General features: G+C 40.4%; 1 protein-coding gene across 8 annotated transcripts in view; it reads left to right on the forward strand.

The window, feature by feature from the left end:
• The window catches only part of slc36a1 (solute carrier family 36 member 1), a 78685-nt gene that overhangs the window by 26321 nt on the left and 28161 nt on the right, over positions 1–24203 (forward strand). For 7 of the 8 annotated variants that reach the window (XM_043703231.1, XM_043703226.1, XM_043703224.1 and 4 more), the window contains exons 8-10: positions 4016–4114; positions 8038–8204; positions 9511–9680. In XM_043703231.1, the coding sequence (XP_043559166.1) occupies positions 4016–4114; positions 8038–8204; positions 9511–9680 (436 nt within the window). Of the gene's footprint in view, positions 1–4015; positions 4115–8037; positions 8205–9510; positions 9681–10233; positions 10240–12191; positions 12350–24203 lie in introns of those variants that run through there. The other variant, XM_043703232.1, reaches the window with a different exon arrangement.

Genomic DNA, 24203 nt, shown 5'->3' on the forward strand with positions numbered 1-24203 from the left:
CTCACCTATTGTACTCTATGCTACTTTCGCCCCACCCCCACCCTCCTCTTATTTATCTCTCCACCCTTTAGGCACTCTGCCTGTATTCCTGATGAAGGGCTTTTGCCCGAAACATCGATTTTACTGCTCCTTGGATGCTGCCTGAACTGTGCTTTTCCAGCACCTCTAATCCAGAGTCTGGTTTCCAGCATCTGCAGTCATTGTTTTTGCCACCTTAATGACGGTAATGTGTGGTTCAACCTCCACTCTGGCCCTGCCTCCTTGCGTTATCCATAGTTTGTTTTTTTTTGAAAAGTGATTCGCCGTGGTTATGGTAGCAATTGCGGGGGAGCTGTCTCCAGACAAGTCAAGGAGGAGGACCCTACCCCAGCTCAGTTTGTCCTAGATTCAGACAAATCTTGACTGTTTTTGATATTTTCCACCTTAAAGCACGTGCATGTATCCTGTTTTTGTAATATGTGATGATAAATTGTTCATGGTCCTTGTGCGCATTTCTTAGTAATGCAGCATTTTAAATTTCTTGAATCCGTTGATCTATTTTTGTCTTATTGCTAAATTTGCCCTTTTGGAGCCATGAATGAGCACCGAGCATAATTTGTGGATCTGTAACTTAGCAGTTTTTGATTTTTAGAAAACTAAATATTCATCAGAAAATATCGTAGAAAAGAATTAGTGTTGTATTCAGCTTTTTTAAAACAAATTTTAACATGCACTTTGGATCACTTTTTTTTTTGGATTGAGGTGCTCAGTGAAATCTATCCATGACACTTGGACACCTTGTTTTAGAGAATTCACTTATCCACATTTTCATCTTTGGTCAATTACCTGCAGTTTAAAATGAAATTTGAGGAATTGTGCACAATGTGGACATCTTGTTTAGAGATTAAAGTTTGGACAAATGTTATTTCAAAGGTCAGCAGCTTCTTATATCATCACACATATTCAATGGTCAGGGTGTCTTATTGTGGTTTGTGGGGCACTGACACCAGTACTAGGGCACGTGAGTTCTATAGTGTTGGGACTATTTACATCCCAACTGTGTTGGGATTGGTGTTCATGTGTGTTACATGACTGTGGAAGTAGAGAGCTTGTAAGGGGAATCAATTTTGGGCAACTATACTGTTATGGTCCCAGTTGCTGCTTTAACAAGGCAAGTTAGATCGCAGACTGAAATCTGGCTTGATAGATCATGTTTTGTTTATTACGCAAGGTGATCTTTCACTAAAGCACAAACACAATGCTGCTGATTTGATTTTAACAACAACAGAAGTTCATTACGCAAAAGAAAATGATTAAAATAGAATATCATTTGAAAGATTTGAAAATGGACAATAAAAATACAATCCTATTTGTCTCAATACCATCACATTACAGTACTCAAACATTATCACATTCAAAGATTTAACTTAACTTTCTTTCAATTCTTGGTCTTGAGAGTCTGTCATCTCTGTGATAAATTGCACAAATGCACTTAAACTTTCTTTAGCTAAAAGTAACTTCTCATAATTCTAATCAAACACGTTGGGTCTGGAATACTTAAACTAAAACCCTTACACTGAAGTAACCCATTTCCTAACTTTTCTGAATTGACTCCTTTCTCTCTGAGAAACCTTTTCATACATGTAATTTCAATCAGGACTTCAGTGAACTGAAACTAATGGTTTCTATCCTGTTGACCTCCCTGAACCAAAATAAATCTGTTCCTTGTAAACTGAGGAGTGTTAACTTGCTTTTGTGTTTATACTGTCCTTGCACAGAACTCTCCCGATGCAAATAAGTTCTCATTATCTCCAATATCTCTTAATTCCCCAAATAATGTATGATCTCTGCCTTGATTAATCTTAACAACTGAACATCCACAATTGCCTAGAGTAGAGAACATTAAAGATTCACAGTCATAGCCATAGAGATGTACAGCACAGAAACAGACCCTTCAGTCTAACTCGTCCATGCCGACCAGATATCCTAACCTAATTTAGTCCCATTTGCCATCTCCCCCTAAACCTAGTCATGTACCCATCCAAATGCCTTTTAAATCTTGTAATTGTACCAGCCTCCACCACTTTCTCTGGTAGTTCATTCCATACACGCACCACCCTCTGCATGAAAAGGTTGCCTCATAGGTCCCTTTTTAAATTTTTCCCCTCACCCTAAACCTATGCCCTTTAATTCCCACCCCAGCGAAAAGACCTTGTTTATTTAACCTATCCATGCCCCTTAAGATTTTATAAACCTCTAAGGTCACCCTGTTCAGCCTCTTCCTGTAGCTCAAATCCTCCAACCCTGGCAACATCCTTGTAAATTTTTTCTGAACCCTTTCAAGTTTCACAACATCCTTCCGATAGGAAGGAGACCAGAATAGCACACAGTATTCCAAAAGTGGCCTAACCAATGTCCTGTATAGCCGCAACATGATCTCCCAACTTCTGTACTCCATGCTCTGACCATTAAAGGGAATCAAACCCCTCTGGAGCGAAGATGATTTTCAGTCTCTATCCCAAATGGTCAATCTCTTCTCTCACTGGCCTCTGTTTGACTCTCCAACTTGGAGAAATATCCTCCCAGAGTGTTCCCTCTGCCTTAATTATTTTATGCATCTTATTGAATTCATCTCTTCTTCCCCTAAATTCAAGGAAATCCAGCTCCAGTTTACTCTTTTTTTTAGGGAAATTCTCCTCTCAGAAATCAGGCTAGTGAATCTTCCATGCACTTTGTGAGGGTAGTATAATTTTCCTTTGAAAAGGAGAACAAACCTGTACACTGTACTCCACACGAATACAGGGTGTTGGTGAAACCATTTCCAAGACTACTTTACCTCTGTATTTCCATAAGAATAGAAGCACAAATTAAGCCATTCAACCAATCAAATCTGCTCCGCTACTTAATCATGGCTGATGAGTTTCTCAAAACCATTCTTCTGCTTTCTCCCAATAACCCTTGGTCCCCTTGCTACTCAACCTATCTATTTTAGTCACTTTTGTAATGAAGATTAGCATATTTGTCTGCATTCCTATTTGCTCACTAACTGCATGGCAACTTCTGCTTCAGTAAAAGGGCAACCAAACCCCAATCAACATTCTTTTTTTAAAAAAGAAATCTACTTTTCCATTTTCCATCTCACCCACTTAAAAAAAAACAATCACTTACCCTTCCTAACAGCCCTCGCTTCTCTCCGCCCTCTCTCTTCGCCGTTTTGTGAAAAAACTTGGAGGGAAGGTGACCAAAATTGTATGCAATACACCAGGTGCGATCTCGCTAATGGCTTGTACAGTTGAAGCAAAACTTTATTCCTTAGCAAAAATGCCAGAATTCCATTTCACTTGTTAGTTGCTATAGCTGCATTTCAGTTTTCTGCGATTTCGTGCATGACATGCAGGTCTCTCTCTACTGAACCACTCTGAGGTTTCTCTCCATTTAGGTAATTTGTCTTTCTCTCACTTATCAGTGTTAAATTACATCTGCCAAATTTTGGCCCATTCACCTAACAATCTGTATCCAATTCCAAATTAGTAAATTTCTTATTTCTTATATGCCCTGAAGTGACTCATTTTTGTGCTCGCCCTTTTCTTTGTTCCATTTTCTCTATGAAATATGACCATTGTTATTCTGGAATTAAATTTGAACATTCTGGTTATGAATAGTCCAGCTGTGAGATGTAAGAACAGTAGTGCATTCACGGAGTCTGCTCTGCCATTCAATGAGGTTTTGGCTTTTGTAATAATCCTTAACTCCACTTTCCTGTCTTTTCCCCATAATCTTTGACCCCCTTACTGTTTAAATGAAAACAACCTTTCTGCATCTACCCTGTCAAGTACCCCGAGAATCTGAGTGAGCTTGCCTCTCATTTTTCTAAATTCCAGTGCACACGGTCTCAACCTTTACTCATAAGATATCCAGGATTAATATAGTAAATCTTCTCTGGGCTGCCTCCGATGTCATTATATCTATAGCGGGGGAGTATATTGTGAACATTGGTGCTTCAAAATGTCATCAAATACTATTGTCTTTCTTGCAGAGTGCAACATATACAAATGACTTACCACCTGTAGCTGGCTGGAAATCCTATGCAATGTTTTTTGGAACTGCCATATTTGCATTTGAAGGCATTGGTGTGGTGAGTGAAAATATTTATGTCACTGATAATATTGACAGACTCTTGAAGCGCTGTTTAAATCTAACTTACACCTCACTCCTGATAATTGGAATTCCATTTATTAACATCTGCAGTGGAACCTGCCACAACAAAAAGAGACCTTTTGCTTTATTTTTCACATTTTTATGTAGCTTTTCTGACATTCACAAAGCCTTTGTGTCTTTTAGATGAATACTGAAGGCCATTTCTACCATTTGCCTGAATTTGAAGAACTGCAATGGCAGAGTTAGCATTTAATGGCATCCCTTTCAAACCCTCAACATCCTGATGTGCTTTACAAGCATTGAAGGTGTTTTGAACTGTAGTCACTGTTGTAAGGTAGAAAATTCAATAGCCAATTTGAACTTAACAAGGTCTGACCAAATAATGAGATAATGATTAGATAAAAGCCAAGTATTGCAGTTGTTGGAGATCTGAAACAAAAACGAAACGCTAAAGAAACTCAAAGTTCATGTTTCAGTTCTTCAGAATTTAGAATTTTAAAAAGTAATTTGAACTTAGAATGTTAATTTGTACCCCTCTCCATAGATTCTGCCAGAGTTGCTGAGTTTTTCCTGCACCTCATTTTTATGATTGTCCATTTTAGTGATGCACTGAAATGTTCTTTGTTTCATAAACAATTGAAATTATCCTTACTCTGTCCTTTGAGCCCTGTCCTTAAATCAGTCTTTTTTTATAATTGTGCTAACCTTCCACTGGACTTAAAAATCCAAAAAAGTTAAATTGTGTTCTGCAACACCTGTTTTGAGTGCTACAGGGTCTTTTCAGACTACACATTGTTTTGTATGCAGATCCAGTGAAAGTGCCTGATATAATTTTCGCATAAAGGTTATTGCATGCATATATGTCTGCAAGCAAAAGAGTTCATTGTCTGCCAATGTAGCGACTCGTGTTGTAGTTTATGATAGTTATTATTCAGCAAAGCTGAATCTGAAATACAATGCATAAAAGAACTCCGTCCTCACTAACAGCTGTTTAGTTGCTGGATAATTTGTTTTGGCTGCTGTTGCAATTCTTCATGCTTTGAGATTTTACACATTTTTAAAAGTTCAGTTATCTTCAGGGAGTCAGTTGACTGGTGTAAGAAAAAAGTGAACAAGGAAATATCTGAGTATTGCCTATCCACTACCTTCTGGAAGTCTGAATAAAGTTCTTCTGGATATGGGGTAAGGGACAGATACTTTAATCGGCAGGATGTAGCCAGCAGTTTTTCAAATCTACTCTGGTTTCCAACTATTCACCATACTTTGATCCTTTAAATGGGTGAGAAAATTTTCAAGTTTGCCATTGATGCAAACATATTACAAAATGGTGGCGGAAGCTGATATTTAAAATTGGTAAATGGATTTCAATTTGGGTGCAAATTTTGGACCTCTTAAAAGAGTGCACCTTTTTTTTAATATTGGAAGATTTGAGTTTCAGGGAAAATCACATTTATTTAATGTTTTGTAGATATTTCTGGAGTGGAGATTCCTTTACGAGAAGCCATTGAATGTTCATTGTGGACTCAGACTTTTTAAAAACTGCTAAAAGAGGGATATTATGACACTAGAAAGGATTTGAGCTATGGAGAGAGGCTGATTTGGCTGGGGCTATTTTCCCTGGAGCTTTGAAGGCTGAGGAGTGACCTTTTGTAGAGGTTTATAACATATTGAAGGTGTTTTCCCCAGAGTGGAGGAGTCCAAAATAGAGGGCATAGATTTAGTTTGTAAGATTTAAAAGTGACCTAAGGGCAACCTTTTCCACACAGAGGATAAGTTGCCAGTGGTGGAGGCTGATAAAATTATAATATTTTAAAAGATATCTGGTTGGCAGGAACAAGTTGGATTGAAGTGTCTGTTTCTGTGTTGCATATCTCTGATTCTATGACTGCTTAGAATCTCTTTACAGCTTGCTTCGCTGTGGATCCTGTTTGCTACTGGTTTTGAATATGACTGGCTTGGAAAGATTTTGTTTATTTGGAAGAAAGCCTGCTAAAAATAAAATGAGTTAAAGGGATACTTGCCAGGAACCATCTGCCCAGTTAATTGTTCCCACTTTTGAAAAGAAACCTCTCTACCTCCAGTTTGTGATGAAACCTGTTTGCTCTTATGAGAGATTACTTTAATGAAGAATACAGAATTCATAGGGGATTTGACAAGGTAAATGTGGGCAGTATTTAGGACTGGTGGGCTTAGTCTCAGAGTAATGAGTCACATATTTAAGACAGATGAGGAGGAATGTCTTCTGTCCAGGAAGTAATGGCGGCACGGTGGCACAGTGGTTAGCACTGTTGCCTCACAGCGCCAGAGATCCGGGTTCAATTCCCGCCTCAGGCGACTGACTGTGTGGAGTTTGCACGTTCTCCCCGTGTCTGCGTGGGTTTCCTCCGGGTGCTCCGGTTTCCTCCCACAGTCCAAAGATGTGCAGGGTCAGGTGAATTGGCCATGCTAAATTACCCGTAGTGTTAGGTAAGGGGTAAATGTAGGGGTATGGGTGGGTTCGCTTCGGCGGGTCGGTGTGGACTTGTTGGGCCGAAGGGCCTGTTTCCACACTGTAATGTAATCTAATCTGTAAATATGTGGAATGCTTTAGCACAGACTGTCAAAGCTATGTCATTTAGTATTTCAAGGGGTCCAGATTTATAATTACTAAAGGAATTAGGGTTCTTGGATAAGGCTGGAAATTGGAGATGAGGTTCATCAGATAAGCCATGATTTCCTTTAATGGCAGAGCAGACTCAATGGGCTGAATGGCCTACTTCTAGCCTTGTGTTGTTCTTGTTCCTATGGATATTGTTAGTTGGTAAGTGAGACTGAAGTGAATTTATCAATGGATGATTTTAGTTGATAATTGGTATTTGATCCATTTATTGACCTTGACCACTTGAAAGATCAATAAATTGCAGGGCCTAAGGCTAAGGTTCTGGTATTGACCTTTGCCACCATTTCTTGGTGAAAGTTCAGGATTTCTTTCCTCCTTTCTGCCTTTTCCGTTAAGACTTGCGTTGCAGCATTGACAATCATGTTTGCTTTCTCTATCAGTAACCATGACTGACTCATCTACCACAATGGGCGGCACGGTGGCACAGTGGTTAGCACTGCTGCCTCACAGCGCCTGAGACCCGGGTTCAATTCCCGCCTCAGGCGACTGACTGTGTGGAGTTTGCACATTCTCCCCGTGTCTGCATGGGTTTCCTCCGGGTGCTCCGGTTTCCTTCCACAGTCCAAAGATGTGCAGGTCGGGTGAATTGGCCATGCTAAATTGCCCGTAGTGTTAGGTAAGGGGTAAATGTAGGGGTATGGGTGGGTTGCGCTTCGGCGGGTCGGTGTGGACATGTTGGGCCGAAGGGCCTGTTTCCACACTGTAATGTAATCTAATCTAATGTTCCAAATGATCTCAACAGTACCAACAGCCAGAAGGCACCTTCTGCTGAAAAGGTTTAGGATAGTGTTCAGTAGTGCTAGATTAAACCTTCCAAAGTGTGGGTCATGAGTTGACATTTTGGGGTCTTGAGCTGTGAGGTATCATTGGGCACTTTGGAGTTCTGCCTCCGCTTCACCTCATTTTATGGGTTGTCTGTCTTCTGCTAGGTATTACTGATTCTGAGCTCCCTGATGATATGTGCAACTAAGAGCAACAACGCTGACTACTCGCTGAAGTCATGAAAATGATTGAGCTGCATGACTTTGGCATCTTGTCTGCATTGCAATCAATTGGCATAAGTTAATCAAGCACCATATCTGTGCCCATTCCCAGGTGATATCCAGTTTAACCTTCCAATGTTTCAAAGGAAGTTATGAATGAGCAATAAGTGTCAACCTCTCCAGTGATACCTTTGTTTTGTGAGAATGAATGAATAAAGATAAATATCTGATGTGGTTTAATTATGTGTTTTGTTTAAGGTACTTCCACTAGAAAATAAGTTAGAGGATCCACAGAAATTTCCATTAATCCTATATTTGGGCATGGCAATTGTCACAACGCTATATTTAACACTAGGAGTCATGGGATACATTCGTTTTGGGAGTGAAATTGCAGGAAGCATCACACTCAATTTACCAGCCTGCTGGTAAGTTTGTTTCCTTAAAAAAAAAAGTTGTCAATCTTGTGTTCAGTGACTAACTTTTGACCACTACTTTCAGCATATAGCAAATCATATTTTTAGAGTGTTTTGAGAAGATTTGTAGCTCAAGTTGAGGTTCTGGATGTAAGTTTGCTCGTTGAGCTGGAAGGTTCGTGACGGTTAACTCAGTTACTTTAAATTACAAATGAGCTTGCTTGTGGAAAGGCCATTTCAGAGCTAACACAAATAGGAAAACTATAGCAGTTATGAATTCAAGTTAACTGTGTTTTATTTGACATTTTAATATTGTCCTACTAGTTAAATTATTAAGCTACAGAATCTGGAGAACTCAAAGAACAAAGTGTAGTACAGCACAGGAGCAGGCTCTTCAACCAGTCAAGACTGTGCTGACACATGATGCCATTAAACTGAAAACCAGTGGCTTCTGCGCTGTCCATATCCCACTGGTCCCTATCTATTCTTATATTTGTCAAGATGCCTCTTAAACATTGCCATTATATCCACTTCCACCACCTTCTCTGGCAGTGCATTCTAAGCCCTCTGTGTTTATTTTAAAAAAAACTGCCTCTCATCTCCTTGTAAACTTACCCTTTTTACCTTAAACATATATTCCCTAGTAATTGAAAATTGTATCCTAGAATAAAAGACTCTGACTATCCATTCTGTCCATGCTTCTCAAGATTTTAGTCATACAGGATGGAATCAGATCCTTCAGACCAACAAGTCCATGCCGACCAGGCTTTCTAACCTGAATTCATCCCATTTGCCAAACCAGACCTAGCAGTTCCTCACATCCCCTCTTGGTACTGGGGGAGAAAGCTGCTCTCAGCCCTAGGTCCCCTCCTGACGGGGCAAAATGGTGGCTTGCTCCTGGCCACTCCCTTTGCCTCCCTCACTCCCAGACTTTGCACCCCTCTATTCCGCCTAAAATCTAAGTGAGACTCCTATTGTACATTACTCTTCCATCAGGTTAAAATGGAGTAAGGGCAGAAAGTAACATTGAATATTTCAGTGCATGCTATGCTAGCATGAAGATGCATGTGGAAGGTTGTTACATGTTTGGAAGGATGAGATAATGTGGAAACAGCAATATCTGTCACAAATGAAAAGGCAGATTGCCCTTGGTGTCTTTCTCTTGCATCTTAATGTTGTACTGGTTGCTGAATGGCGTGTACATGGGGCGTAGGATGTGGTGGGGGCGCGGGGAAGAAAATAGAAAGTTTGAGATCAAATATGATAGCATATTTCGAATCACTCCAGCCTTAAATTGTGTGCAAAACTTTTCTTCTAGGTTGTACCAGTCTGTGAAGATTTTGTATTCTTTTGGAATCTTCATCACCTACGCTGTCCAGTTCTTCGTTGCAGCAGAGATAATTGTCCCAGTTTTTGTAGCCAAGGTCTCAGAACGCTGGGAGTTGTGGGTTAACTTAGCTGTTCGAACCGTTCTAGTAATAATTACCTGTAAGTACATTTCTTTTTTGTTGGAGGGCTAAGCTTCCAAAATGTTTTACTGTTCTTTTCAGCTTCCGTTTTGTTACCGTGGATTAGGCAAACAGAAGCAGCTTTTGACGCTTCATTTCCATGCAATACAAAGTATAGAGTTATATTCCGAGCATATCTTCAGGCAAGTGCTAGGATCACTAATCCAAAAGAACACTGTTTACAAAACAGTAGAACACCACTGCAAGTAGTGGAAATATGAAATAAAATCACATTATTAGAAGTACTCAATAGTAGGCAGCTTTGGTGGAGAGAGAAAATAACAATGTTTCAGTTCTGAGGCTAGATTGTTGATGCAAAAAGTGTTCCTGTAACGGATTTTAAACAAATGCAAAAGTAGGAAAATTGGACATGAGGGGTTTGGAACAAAGCTAAGGTGTGTTAGTGTGGAAAATCGAGGGTGACTTAATGGCAAAAAGAATGATGGTGCAAGGTAAGTGAGGATAGTAATGAGGCAGGTTTACATTTTGGATCATAGAATCATACAGCACAGAAGGAGACCATTTGACCCATCGTGTCTGTACTAGCTCCTGAAAGAACTACCCAGTTAGTTCCATTCTTCAACCCTATCTCTCTAGCCCTCTGAATGTTTCGCTTGCAAATATATATCCAGCTCTCTTGAAACCTCCAGTGAAGTTCACCACCACCACTGACCCAGGCAAATCCTAGTGATGATGAAGTTTCTCCTCATCTCACTCATAGCTCACACCTCGTTAGTAACATACCAAGTGGAAATAGAGTATTATTCTTTACTCTGTCAAAATTGTTCATAATTTTGAGCACTTCAATAAGATCACCTTAACCTCTTCTCCGAGGAGAATAAGCATAATTTCTCATTTTTTTTGCATCTAAAATCGCTCATTCCTGGTATCATTCTAGTAAATCTTCTTTTGAATGGTCTCCAAAATTAAGGTGCCCCAGAACTGAGCACAATACTTCAAATGTCTTCTGACCAATGATTTGGCGGAGTGTAGCATCACTTCCTTGCTTTTATACTGTCTCTATCTATAATACCAAGGATCTTTTAAGCGCCTTAACTACTTCAACCTGCCGAGCCACCTTCTGAGAATCATACGTGTGACCCTTCAGGTTGCTCTGCTCCTGTACGCCCCTCAAGATTGTATTGACTCTATTGAGTCTTCATTTTTTTTCTACCAGAATGCATTACCTCAATTCTCCGAATTGAAAGTCATCTACCGGGTGTCTATCCATTTGTCTAACTTATCAATGTCCCTCTGAAGACCGTATAGCTTAGTGTCATCTGCAAATTTAGAGACTTTGCCTTCAACACCCACCTCCAAATCATTTATGTAATTCAATATAAGGAAGGGTCCTAGCACTGGTCCCATGCGATCACCACCTACAACTTGTCTCGAGTTTGAGAAATGTACATCTATGCCAATCTTCTGTTTCCTATCTTTTAGCCAAATTCTAATGCATGCTGCCAAGGCCCCATCAATTCCAAACATTTCTAATTTGCTAACCAACTTGCCATGTGGCAGCATTTCAAAAGAAGGATTTTGGACAAGGTGTAAATGGGAATAGAAGAATCCTTACTGATATCTGTTCCCTGATACCGTAAGAACCGTAGTCATGATCTGAATTTGTTGAACTCGAGTGTGCTGAGGTACCAGTGCTAATTTGGGATTTTGGTGCAGAGGGGCAAGAAGATATGGCTTTTGCATTTTTTTCCCCAGCCTCCAGCTAATGACAGTTTAAGGCTTTATTTGGTGAGCACTTAGATGGTAGTTGATAATTTTTTTAAAGATGCTGGAATGCATCAGCAGTTTCCCTAGTGCTTCCTACTTTTATTTTAGACATCCATCTGCAATTTAGGTTATGGGTGACGTTTGTTAAAGATATTTCCTTTAAATGTGGGCAGTAATTATAACTGTTCTAGGGAGATACAAGTATTTAATTCAATCTATAGATTATCAAGCTGAAGTATCACCTTGTAAAACAACTGAATAATGCTTCTGAAATCTAATTAAGCAAGCACCATAAAGATGGCAGGGTGAGTGATGTGTTACAGTTATAGCATGTAGAAGCTGGGGGATATCAATGTGATCCACAGCAACAGCATCTGTCTTAAATGCCTGAAGCGTGAGGAGTGTTGCTCCGAGTTGATGTACGGGAGTCAGTTTCGAGCATTCTCATGCACTATGGAGGCAATCATACCTTTGGGGTTGGTACTTCAGATTTGGCCCATCATCGGGGCCTTGGGGACTGAGGCAGATATAGAAATCCAGAAGGTAGAAGTGCAGGAGTTTCAGGCCTTACAATTATCTACTATGATCAAAGTTCTTGCAACTTATGTTAACGTGAGCAGGACTGGATGGAGGATAAGCAAATTGTTTATAGCATTGTGATGTGGAAGTCATTCAAATGGGATGGTGCAAAGGAATGTAATTATAGTAGGCACCAGCTTAGTTAGGGCAATACTGTTTAATCAGCTGGAAGCATGAGTCCTAGTGGCTATGTTGTCTGCCAAGACGGTATCCCTGGGGCTGGAGAGGAGCTTGGAGTGTAGAGAAACAGTTAGGTTGTGGTCCATGTGGGTGATGACAGCACAGGTAAGGCAAAGAATAGAGGTTCTGATAAGGAAGTATGAGTAACCACAGGCCAGATATAAAATCAGAAATGTAGAAGTAAAAATCTCTGGATTGCTAACTGAACTGCAAATAAATTGTTGTAGGATAAGTACTTTTGACACAATTTAATGTTTAGCTCAAACATTGGACACTGAGAAGGAGGTTTCACTGTGTGAATCACTGGGACCAGTATTGGCTGCCCTGTTAAGATGACCTTCCCCTGAACTATTCTACGATCAGTCTACTAGCAAATCATAATTGGGCTGTAGAGAGGAATTTTAAACTAAGGAGTGGAACTTAGGAGAGGAATTTCACAAGGGCAGATTTTGAAAATTAGGAAAGAACAAGCCACAAGTGTAGGATCGCAATGCAGGAAGTCATAACCAGATTGTAACAGGAAAGACTGTATGAACAGGTTGTGCGTAATCATTGCATTAATCAATTTATGACCATGCCAAGAGGGAATTGTGTGGAAAATTCTGCACTTTCAAAGTTGACAAAACACCCTGACTTCCAAATAAGCGCAATAAATATGAGCAAATGGGATAGAATGCACGTATACTGGTGCATATGTGTTTTTTGCATATGTACTGTTTTCAGGATGACAGTAGATGTTCATGTATAGTTTTGGGTGGGTATTTAAAGAAAAAAAAACAAAAGCATTGATGTTCCTTACCAAAATAACTCAAACTTTAATTAAATTGCAAAGAGGCATTTCCACAAATGGGGGCTGTAATGGGGAGGAGTCTGCGGTTGGGCACTGTGCAGGAAGACATGATCTAGACTTTTTGGAATCACGTTAGGCAATGCTTCTTGACATGCAGGGTGTTTAGAAGTTTGGAATTCAATAGCCAACAATTAGTGCCATGTGACATTTTGTGAATTAATTGTTAAAAATCTTTATGGTTTACTGTTAATGTTGGTTTGAGAGAGCTCAAATGAAATGCCTTGGGATGTTTTGCTACATCAAAGGCACTACCTGGCCCCATGTTGTTAAATCAGTAGCTAGAATTTCTCTTGTGTGGAAGTTTGTATGCAAAGTTGAACAAGTACTTCTTTCAAATACTTTGGTTCAATGTCAGTTTATAGGAAATCTGAATTATTCTCAGTATGCATTCAACTTTATAAGCATCAGTTGGATACTCTTAATCCCAGCTGTAATGCTATAGCTTTTGGCTATCATTGTCATTCTTAGTTGATTAATTCGTACAATATCTTGCCAAGTACGCTATAGTGAACCGTTAAAGATCTAGAAAACAATCAACGGTGCACCAGATATGTCTGGCACATCACTACAGTTACGATGTTGATGGGGCTCAGCATTACACACAACTTGAAGGCTTTAAAAATCTGCCCTGACTAATTAGGGAGGTTGGGAATCCATAAACAAAATCTTCGACCTCCAGTTTTCAGGCATATCTGCATTGCTGACAAGACGGTCCTTGTAACTATTGGTATAAGTTTTTAGTTTTTTTTTCCATTTTTTACTTTTCTTATTTCATTTGTGGAACATAAGAGACACTGTCTGGGCTGCCATTTTATTACTCATCCCTATTTGCGTTTGAAGGTTGTGATCTGCCTTCTGTAATCGCTGCTTTAATCAGCTGGTGTGTGTTGGGAGGGTTCGGGGTGGGGTGAGAATAAATTAGCCATAAAGAGTATACCATCAAAATATGGCATTCGATAAAGTAGAGATGTAATGTGTTGATCTTGTTAATAAGATATACTTGGTCTGTCCCTCTGCCTGAAAAGACAGCAGTTTTCGTACACTTTTGTGGAATGTTTCATCAGGTTGTAATGAAGTTGAATAAAGAACCCCGAAGAGGGATTAAGATTTGATGCAGAATTTATTGTGCAGAGGGAATTAGTACATTCCTCATAACTCGTCTAAATTGCTTTTCCTACTTAAGATGTCTCTGCATACTCTTTCAAAATGTAAATGTACAGTCCCAACTGTGTTGCTGTCTTTAGAGGTTTTGCTTGGTAAACGTTGGTATATATTTTGTATATTTAAGAAACCAAGCAAATAAGGTCCATTTTTAGCTAACGTCAACTTGAAAAGTTATAATGTGGTCTCAACCTATTACAAAATAAAATGGATAGCCTGCATTTAGTCTTCATTTGTAAAATGAAAGCTCTCATTAATTAGTTGAAATTGTTATTTATCTCTTTATTGTTTGGATGTGCTACCTCATGTCATAGATTAGGGACATATCTGATTATCAATTTGGTGTATGTGGCAGTGTTCAAGATATATAGGGCAGCAGGTGAATTTTCCTCAGTAAGCAGCACACCCCAAAAACAAAAACCATGGAAAATTGATGAGTGTTGTTAAGAAGATGTATGATGCTTTGGCTTTTATTAACAGGGGGATTAGGTTTAAGAGACACTTTAAGAGCTTCAGCTCTATAAAACTCTGGTTAGAACTGGAATATTGTGTCCAGTTCTGGTTGGCTCATTATAGGAAGGATGTAGATGCTTTATAGAGGGTGCAGAGGTGATTTACTAGGATGCTGCCTGGATTGGAGGGCTTGTCTTATGAAGAGAGGTTGAGGGAGCTGGGGATTTTCACACTGGAGAGAAGAAGGAAGGAGGTGACTTGATAGAGGTGTACAAGATAATGACGGGCATAGAGTAGATAGCCAGAGACTTTTTCCCAGGGCAGAGATGGCTGTCATGAGGGATCATAATTTTAAGGTGATTGGAGAACGGTTTAAGGGAGATGTCAGAGGTAGGTTCTTTACGCAGAGAGTGGTGAGTACGTGGAATGCACTTCCAGCTGTGGTGGTAGAGTCAGAGACATTAGGGACATTTAAGTGACAACTGGGCAAGCAGATGGACGGCAATAAATTAAGGGGTGTGTAGGTTAAGTTGGTTTTAGATTAAGATAAATGTATGGCACAACAACATGGCCTGAAAGGCCAGTACTGTGCTGTACGGTTCTATGCTCTATGTTCAATCATCTGAGACAACCAATAAGAGGAACATCTTTCTCCTTAGTGAAAGTGGTTGACTCACTCTTAACTGTTCTCTGAAATGGCTGAACAAGCCACTCGAATCTATCAATTGCTACTAAGTCTAAACAAAGAAATGAAATGAAACTGGACAGACCACCCAATATTGACCGAGACACTGGAACATTCAATGGTGAAACCAGTCAATCCTGCAAAGACCTTTTTTAGTAACATCTGACGGCTAGTGCCAAAATAGGGATAGCTGTCTCAAAGATTAGTCAAGCTACAGTCTGATATTCTGTCAGGCATAATTCCATAGGTATGCTTGTTCCAGATACGATTGTCGCCATCCCTGGAAATGAACTATCCCACTGACAGGACAGACCCCACAAAAGTAGTGGCACAGTGGTATGCATTTGGGAGGGAGTTGCATGGGAGTCCTCAATGTTGGCTCCGAACCCCACAAAGTCTCATGGCTTCAGGTCAGACGTAGGAAAGGAAAACACCTGCTGATAACCATGTACTATCCGTCCTTGTTTGATGAACCAGTGCTCCTCTACTTTGAACATTTGGAGGAAGCACAGAGGGTAGCGAGAGTGCAAAATGTGCTCTGGGTGGGGAATTTCAATGTCCACTGCTAACAGTGGCTTGGCAACAGCACTACTGATGGCTTGTAAAGGTCATTGCGCAGCCAGGGTCTGTGGTAGGTGGGGAGGGTACTAACAAGCGGGAAAAACATACTTGACCTTATTGTCAATCTGCCAAATGCAGATGCATCTATCCATGACAGTATCAGTAAGAGTAACCACCACTCAGTCCTTTTGGAGATGAAGTCCCAACTTCATATTAAGAATGCCCTCCATCATGTTGTGTGGCATTATCACTGTACTATATGGGACAGACTTTGAACAGATCTAGAAACTCAAGACTGGGCATCCATGAGGTGCAGTAGGCTATCAAGTGCAGCAGAATTCTACTTCGCCACAATCTGCAGCCTCATGGCCTGGCATATCCCTCCATTCAGCTATTATCAGTAAGCCGGGGCATTAATGCTGGTTTGATGGAGAGTATGCCAGGAGCAGCATGAGGCGTACTTAAAAATGATGTGTCAGCCTGGTGAAGCTACAGAACAGGATTACTTGCAAGTCAAACAGCATAAACAACAACTGATGGACAGAGCTAAGCGATCCCACAACCAACAGAACAATCTAAGTTCTGCAGTTGTGCTACATCCAGTTCTGAATGCTAGTGTACAAATAAACAACTCAGTGGAGGTAAGACTCCAAGAATATCCCCATCTTCAATGATGGAATAGGTCAGTGCAAAATCTAAAGCATTTGCAGCCATCTTGAGACAAAGTGCTAAGTGGATGGTCCATCTCTGCCATCTCCAGTGTCCCCAGTATTACAGGTAGTAGTCTTCAGTCAATTTGATTTATTCCATGTCATTCAAGAAATGGTTCAAGACACTGGACATTGCAAAGGCTGTGGGCTCTGACAATATTCTGACAATAGTACTGAAGACTTGTGCTCAAGACCTTGCCACTCCTGTAACCACACTGTTCCAGTACAGTTGCGTCCCTGGCATCTAGCCGACAATGTAAAAAAGTATATGTACTATGCACAGCATGACAAATCCAACCTGGCCAATTACTGTCCCATCAGATTACTCTTCATCAGCAGTAAATTTTTGGAAGATGTCAACAACAGTGCAATTAAGCAGCATCTGCTCAGTGATGCCTGGTTTGGTTCTGCCAGGGACGTTCTGCTCTTGACCTAATGACAGCCTTGGTTCAAGTGTGGATTCTAGAGGTAAGGTGAGAGTGACAACCCTTGACATCAGATGATGGGGTTAGGATTAACCCATATTGCATTTGACAGGGTGGCATCAAGGTGCCATAGCAAAACTTTAATGAGTGGGTATTTGGCAAACTGTCGCTGGTTGGAATCTAACCTGGCACATCATGGGGTGATTGTGGATTTTGAAGCTCGGTTATCTCGGTTCCATGTCAACTCTACAGGAGTTTCAAGGGAGCTTCCTGGACCTAACCATCTTCAGTTGCTTCATCAGTGACGTTTCCTGAAGAAGGGCTCATGCACGAAACGTCAATTCTCCTGCTCCTTGGATGCTGCCTGACCTGCTGCGCTTTTCCAGCCACACATTTTCAGCAGCTGCAACAAGATCTAGTCAATATTCATGCTTGAGCTGACAAGTGACAATAACACTTGAGCCATGCAAAGGCCAGGCAATGACCATCTTCAATAAGAGACAATCTTATCACCAGCCCTTGACATTCAATTGTGCTACCATCACTGAATCCCCCCCATAGCAAACCCACAGGGTTGCCATTAACCAGAAATTCAACTGGACCTGCCACATAAACACCACTACAAGAACAGATCAGAGGCTAGAAATTCTGCAGTGAATAATTCACTTTCCAACTTCCCAAAACCTGTCCAACATCTACAAGGCACCAGTCAGGAATGTAATGGACAACTCCCCATGCCTGGTTGGGTGCAGAAGATTGATATCATCCCAGACAAAGCAGCACGTTTGACTGATACTACACTCATAAGCAACCACTCTTTCCTCTACTGACATTCAGTACCAGCAGTATGTATTATCTACCAGATGTACTGCAGAGATTCAGTAAAGATACTTTGTACTTTCCAAACCCATGACCACTTCCACCTAGAAGGACAAGGACAGTGAATACATGGGAAAATCACCTCTCCAAGCCACTCAGCATCATGATTTGGAAATGTATTGCCATCTCTTCACTGCTGGGTCAAAATCCTGGAATTCCCTTCTTAATGGCATTGTTGGTCACCTTACAGCATGTGGACTGCAGTGGTTGAAAAAGGAAGCTTACCATCTTCTCAAGGGCAAATAGGGACAGACAAAAAACTTGCTGGTCAACCAGAGTAGCCCACGTCCCATGAGTGAATATTTTTTTAAAAAAGTGACAGATTCTGTGATCTGGTCTTCTAATCGCATGCTGCTTTCCTCCTGTGCTTGAAGCTGTTGAGGTGGGTGTGGTGAAACGGTTAAAAATTATGTCCCAATACATGTGTGAATCTAACCGGAATGGAGGTGTTGCTTAGTCCCGTGTGAATCTTATTACACACCCCCCCGTGTGAATCTTCTTATCTGTATGTAACCAGAATGGAATGTGTTTTTTAGCCTTGCACTGCTGTTCACATGAATGTTTATATCTGGAAAAGAATAAAAAGCTGGAAAAGTCTCCAGTTCGGTGAGTCTGCTCCGGGGTTACGTTTAACCGCCGAGCGTGGGTTGTTGGCAACCGCTCTACGAGAACTGACGGCTCCCAGTTCCGGTAACATGCAGAGTGAGTATAAGCCAGACCCGTTGTAAGTATGAGACCTGGTTGTGGCGACGCTGCGGGGAATAAAACGCTCATATTCTAGCAGACTCGCCTCTTGGTCATTTGTTCTGTGTCAGACTACTCTCCTACGAACCTGACCCTGAGAATTTTTTAAAACATTTGGCGCAGCGAGCAGGGTCAATCGCAATTGAGGAGAGATTTTGATACAGAACAATGTTTTGGAAAAAGACTAAGAAACCAGAAGAACAAACTGTGGAGGTCCCGACCGTCCCGGGATGGCATGGATGTGGGCATGTACGTGGCAGTTTGTTTGAGAAAGGATCCCAGTCCTGCCGAAGAACCCCTTGCCTGGGGTACAGCGGAGGATGTGGGCATGTCCAAAAAACTGAAGCGGAGTTAACAGAATTGAATGGGATTGAACTGAACTGAACTGAGTGGAACTGAAGTGAATCAAATTGAACGGAACAAAATGGAACTGAGCTAAATTGAATTGAAATGGACGGAACTGAATTGAACACAATTGAATTGAACTGAACAGACCTGAACTGAGCCGAATTGAACTACACTGAATTGACTGAACTGAAATTAACTGAAACGAATTGAACTGAATCAAGCATAATGTAACACATGTATTGGGCCAAGCAGTGGAATGTGGTGAAACAGTTAAAAATTATGTCCCAATACATGTGTGAATCATAATGTAACACATGTATTGGGCCAAGCAGTGGAATGTGGTGAAACAGTTAAAAATTATGTCCCAATACATGTGTGAATCATAATGTAACACATGTATTGGGCCAAGCAGTGGAATGTGGTGAAAGGGTTAAAATTATGTCCCAATACATGTGTGAATCATAATGTAACACATGTATTGGGCCAAGCAGTGGAAAATTATGTCCCAATACATGTGTGAATCATAATGTAACACATGTATTGGGCCAAGCAGTGGAATGTGGTGAAAGGGCTAAACTTGTGTCAGACCTAAGGGGCAACTTTTTCACGCAGAGGGTGGTACGTGTATGGAATGAGCTGCCAGAAGATGTGGTGGAGGCTGGTACAATTGCAACATTTAGGAGGCATTTGGGTGGGTATATGAACAGGAAGAGTTTGGAGGGATATGGGCTGGGCGCTAGCAGGTGGGACTAGATTGGGTTGGGATATCTGGTCGGCATGGGTGGGTTGGACCGAAGGGTCTGTTTCCATGCTGCACATCTCTATGACTCTATGAAGCATGACCTCACTGTGGAAGCTGCATGTAGGGCAATAGCTATTTCTGTTGAATTGTATGCCAGGTGTGTGTCATTTTGGGGTGCGGAGGGAGTGAAAGAGATGTTGGTAACGTGTTGTCCTGCTCCAATTAAGTACAGTGATGTCTCGAAAATGAATGGCATAATGATGTTAAGTGTGGAATGCTAATAAATTCTTATTTTGCTTTTTGAGAGTCCAAATATGTCATTACATTCCATAGTTATGTTGACAATATTACTTTGTGACAGGGTGACCTTATAAAGAAGCCTCTGAACGCTGAAAAGGGGCCCTGAGAAATTCTACAGAACATTCTAGTTTTGGGAGCTGGTGTGAAAATAATTTGACTCAATTACAAGGACCACCAAAAAGACCAAGAAAATGGAAATCCCTGTGCAATGATTCTTTTGTTGTTTTAAAGGGGTGTGAGGTAGAAAATTTAAGTTTTGTTTTTAAAGGCGAGGCCAGAAGAGGAAATTGTCTGTAAAATAATGGATCATTCAGATGAACTTGTCAAAAGCAGGAAATAAGATATCAAATCAAACATCTTCAAATTAATTGATACCTTTTAAAGTAAACAAATAGATGCATCAAAACTCAATGTAAATTAAGTTTAAAATTTAAAAAAGTAAGCTTCCAATTCTGCTAATACTAAAACACAAATGTAGAAATTGTGGGGGAGATTAGAAATAATAAATGAAACATGGGATGTGAAAATAGATTAAAGCAAGTAGAGCTTAGAAGGGATAAATGGAACATGGGATAAGACGAGATCAAAGGAAATGGCTTTTAAGACTAAAGATAGATTGCTCATATGGAAACAGGATTAAATTTTTAATGGATTTTACAAATAGTGGAATTTCAAAGCTTATAAACATCACCAGAGGTTGATTAAATTGTTGTGTCCTGATGACTGTTGAGGCAATCAATTGAGCAGATACTTTACATAGAAGTTTAGCATTTTGAAGGATTAACCAGGGACTGTATAAACCAACTAATTTATTAGAGGTCAAATATATACATGAATCTGACATCTAATACAGTTCATTAAAAATGAGATGTTTTTGTACTTGTTCTTTGAAATGACCAAGTGGAGAGGTAATAATGTGCAGTATTTGAACCATAAATATTAGATAACTCTAAGGAAGCTGGTTGCAAAAGTCAGTGTTTAGTATAGTGATATTTAATTTGATTTGTTATTGTCACATGAATCAAAATGTTACCAGATGAATCATACTGTATATATATCAGGGTAATAAAATGCACAATATTGTGTTGCAGCTAGAGAAGGGTGCAGAGAAAGATCAATTCTAATGACATTTTTAAAAATCTATTGGTGCGTGTTTTCAAATGTTTTTGTATCTGCTACTCAACGGAAGAGGGTGTAAGAGAACATAACCAAGGTGGGTAGATTGCAACGTAGACAAGGATTGAACTGTTAGAATAGTAAATGGCAAATGGGTTCACTGCAAAGTCCATCTTTGTTAGTAATAAGGTTGCTTATACAGAACATGAGGACAATATTGATAATTTTATTGCATGAAAATTACAATATATAGGAAGGTGCAAAAAACATGAAGTGGGCAGACAGGTGATAAATTTGCTGCAGAGGTTATTAGGAAGGGGGAATAAAAAAAAAACTATTCTGTGCACTCAATGATGTTTAAAGTTTGCAGGTGAACAGATGTATTTTGAGTGCAGATGGATACAAATGATTGTATTTCAGTTTGTATCAACAAGCACCTAAATTGAAAGTGAAATGGTGAATTTGAATAAAGCAGTGGCTAGACCACAGCATTGCAGTTCTGGACATTCCATTGTAGAAAGAACGTAAGGTAACATGCTACATAGATTCATCAAGATATTTGGGATGAGAAAATGTAGTTGAGATTAAAAGTGTGATGCCCATTTGTAGCATGAAGATGGTGGAAGTCTGAGTTTTAAAAAAAACAGCTACGGGGAAGCAAACACTTTATCCAGTGTCTGACTGTTTTCAAATTAGGAAGAGCGGTGATAGATGTTTCTTAGTGCAAAGATTTATCGGAGCATGAAGTGCATTGGCACAGTAATTGAGATAGAAACAAGTTCTTCAAATATTTATTCACCGGTTTGGTTTGTTTTTTTGTAAAAAGGGCTTAAACATATACTGCTGAGTCGTGACAATAATCTAGTTTGCTCTTGTGTACAGTGGGCCAAACTTCCATGCTGCAATTCCTCAATGTTCCTACATTTGATAACATCTGATGTAAGCATTTTGTCTTGTCTTCTCTTGCCATACAGTATAGTTAGAGCAGTTAGTGAATGTTACCAATGTGATAACATTTAATGAAGTACATGTATCCAGAAGGAAGTTCTGTCTACTCCATATTGACTGGAAGCATTGTAGCATTGAGCTGATGGCAAAAATCAAACTCTACCAGGTCATTGTTCTAAACTTGCTGTATGGTGCAGTACTCTGGATCTGTTGTTAAGATCGGGAACACTACCAAAGAAACCTGACCTCCATCATGAGGGTCTGATGGCAGGATCACAAATCATGAGGTGGTTTGTTATCCTGGATCCAAAAGCATGACGACTACCCTCCAACTTGAATGGGCAGGCCATCACTACTGCATGATAACTGCACAATCTGTAACCAGATCCTCTATTGCAGAAACTCAGAAAATGGCATCAAAGGATGTCAGTACAAATGATAAAGGGGTGCCCTCGACAAGGGTTTTAGAAACATCTGTATTGCAGATCATCTCTTGGAAAACTACTGCAGCTGGCCAGTCTGTGTTCAGTGTATTCTCAAGGACCATCTATACCAACATCCAGTAAGAGGGCATGAGAGTGGTGCAGCTGCAGAGATTTCTCTAAATACCAGTGATGACATTGTGTACTATTACTTTTGTGAATGTCCATGCTGATCCAACTTTGGGCTAATCGTTCGTGGGAGAGCATGAAAGATGATGAAATTACTTGGATTTTAAAATTGAGGGATGCGCCAGGAGGCATAAACACTGAAAGGTCACCATGTGAGTTAGTGAGTGAGATAGGTTTTAGCTAAACACTTGACTTCACACTTTACATGTGATAGTTCCCGTGGACCTGTTCAATATCCTAGATTGTTGAAAGAGGTGATTATGACGAGTGCTTTGCTCGTCATCTTTCACGAATCTAGAGATTTGAGAATTGTGCCTGTGGGTTAAAAGGGCTGTATGTGTAACCCTACTATTTAAGAAAGGGGGAGGGGAGAACACTGAACTGCAAACCTGTTAACCTGATGACAATAGTCAGGAAAATTCTAAAACCTGTTATCAAAGATGTGATAAATGAACCTCTATGTCTAAGTGCTCAGATTTGGGCAGATTCAGTATGGGTTTACAGTGGGTAAATCCCATCTGACAAACTGGGGAAATTTTTTAGGATATTAGAAGCAGAATCAATAAGGAAGAACTAGCCAGTGTGATGTATTTTTGGATTTTGAGTATTTCAGTAAGGTCCTATAAGAGTCGGTAAAGGAAATTTGACCACTTGGTAACATTGAGATGAATTGAGCTTTAGTTAACACAAGGATAACCGGGTCGGATTAAATGTGTTCTTCTCCAACTGACAGGCTGAGACTAGTGAGCTATTCTAAGGATCTGTGCTTGGGCAGTTTATTCCCAATTTACATAATTGATTTGAATATGGTGCCAAATGTACTATTTCAAAGCTTACAGATTACACGTTTAGATAGGAATGTAGTGAGATTGTTATTAGGAGCCTTCAAGTATTTGGACAGACTGAGTGAAAAATCAAGAAAATGGTTTATCCTGGGGGGTAGGTTTGCTAGCACTCTTCGGGGGGGTTTAAACTAATTTGGCAGGGGGATGGGATCCGGACTTGTAGCCAGCAAGTAAGGTTAGCTGTTTGTCAGGATGCCCAAGACTGTAGGGAGGCTGTGGAGAAGGTAGCACTGACAGGGACTACTTGCGGACACAGAGATGGGCTCAAGTGCGTATACTTCAACGCAAGGAGTATCAGAAATAAGGTGGGTGAACTTAAGGCGTGGATCGGTACCTGGGACTACGATGTTGTGGCCACCACGGAAACGTGGATAGATGTGGGACAGGAATGGCTGTTGGAGGTCCCTGGTTACAGGTGTTTCAGTAAGATTAGGGAGAGTGGGAAAAAAGGAGGGGGGGTGGCATTGCTAATTAGAAATGCAGAAAGGAAGTTTGAGGGGGATCTGCCTCTGGAGGTAGTATGGGCTGAAGTCAGAAATAGGAAAGGTGCAGTCACCTTGTTGGGTGTTTACTATAGGCCCCCCAATAGCAGCAGAGATGTGGAGAAACAGATGGGGAAACAGATTGTGGAAAGGTGC

Source organism: Chiloscyllium plagiosum, chromosome 14, assembly GCF_004010195.1.
Source record: "Chiloscyllium plagiosum isolate BGI_BamShark_2017 chromosome 14, ASM401019v2, whole genome shotgun sequence".
NCBI lineage: Eukaryota > Metazoa > Chordata > Chondrichthyes > Orectolobiformes > Hemiscylliidae > Chiloscyllium > Chiloscyllium plagiosum.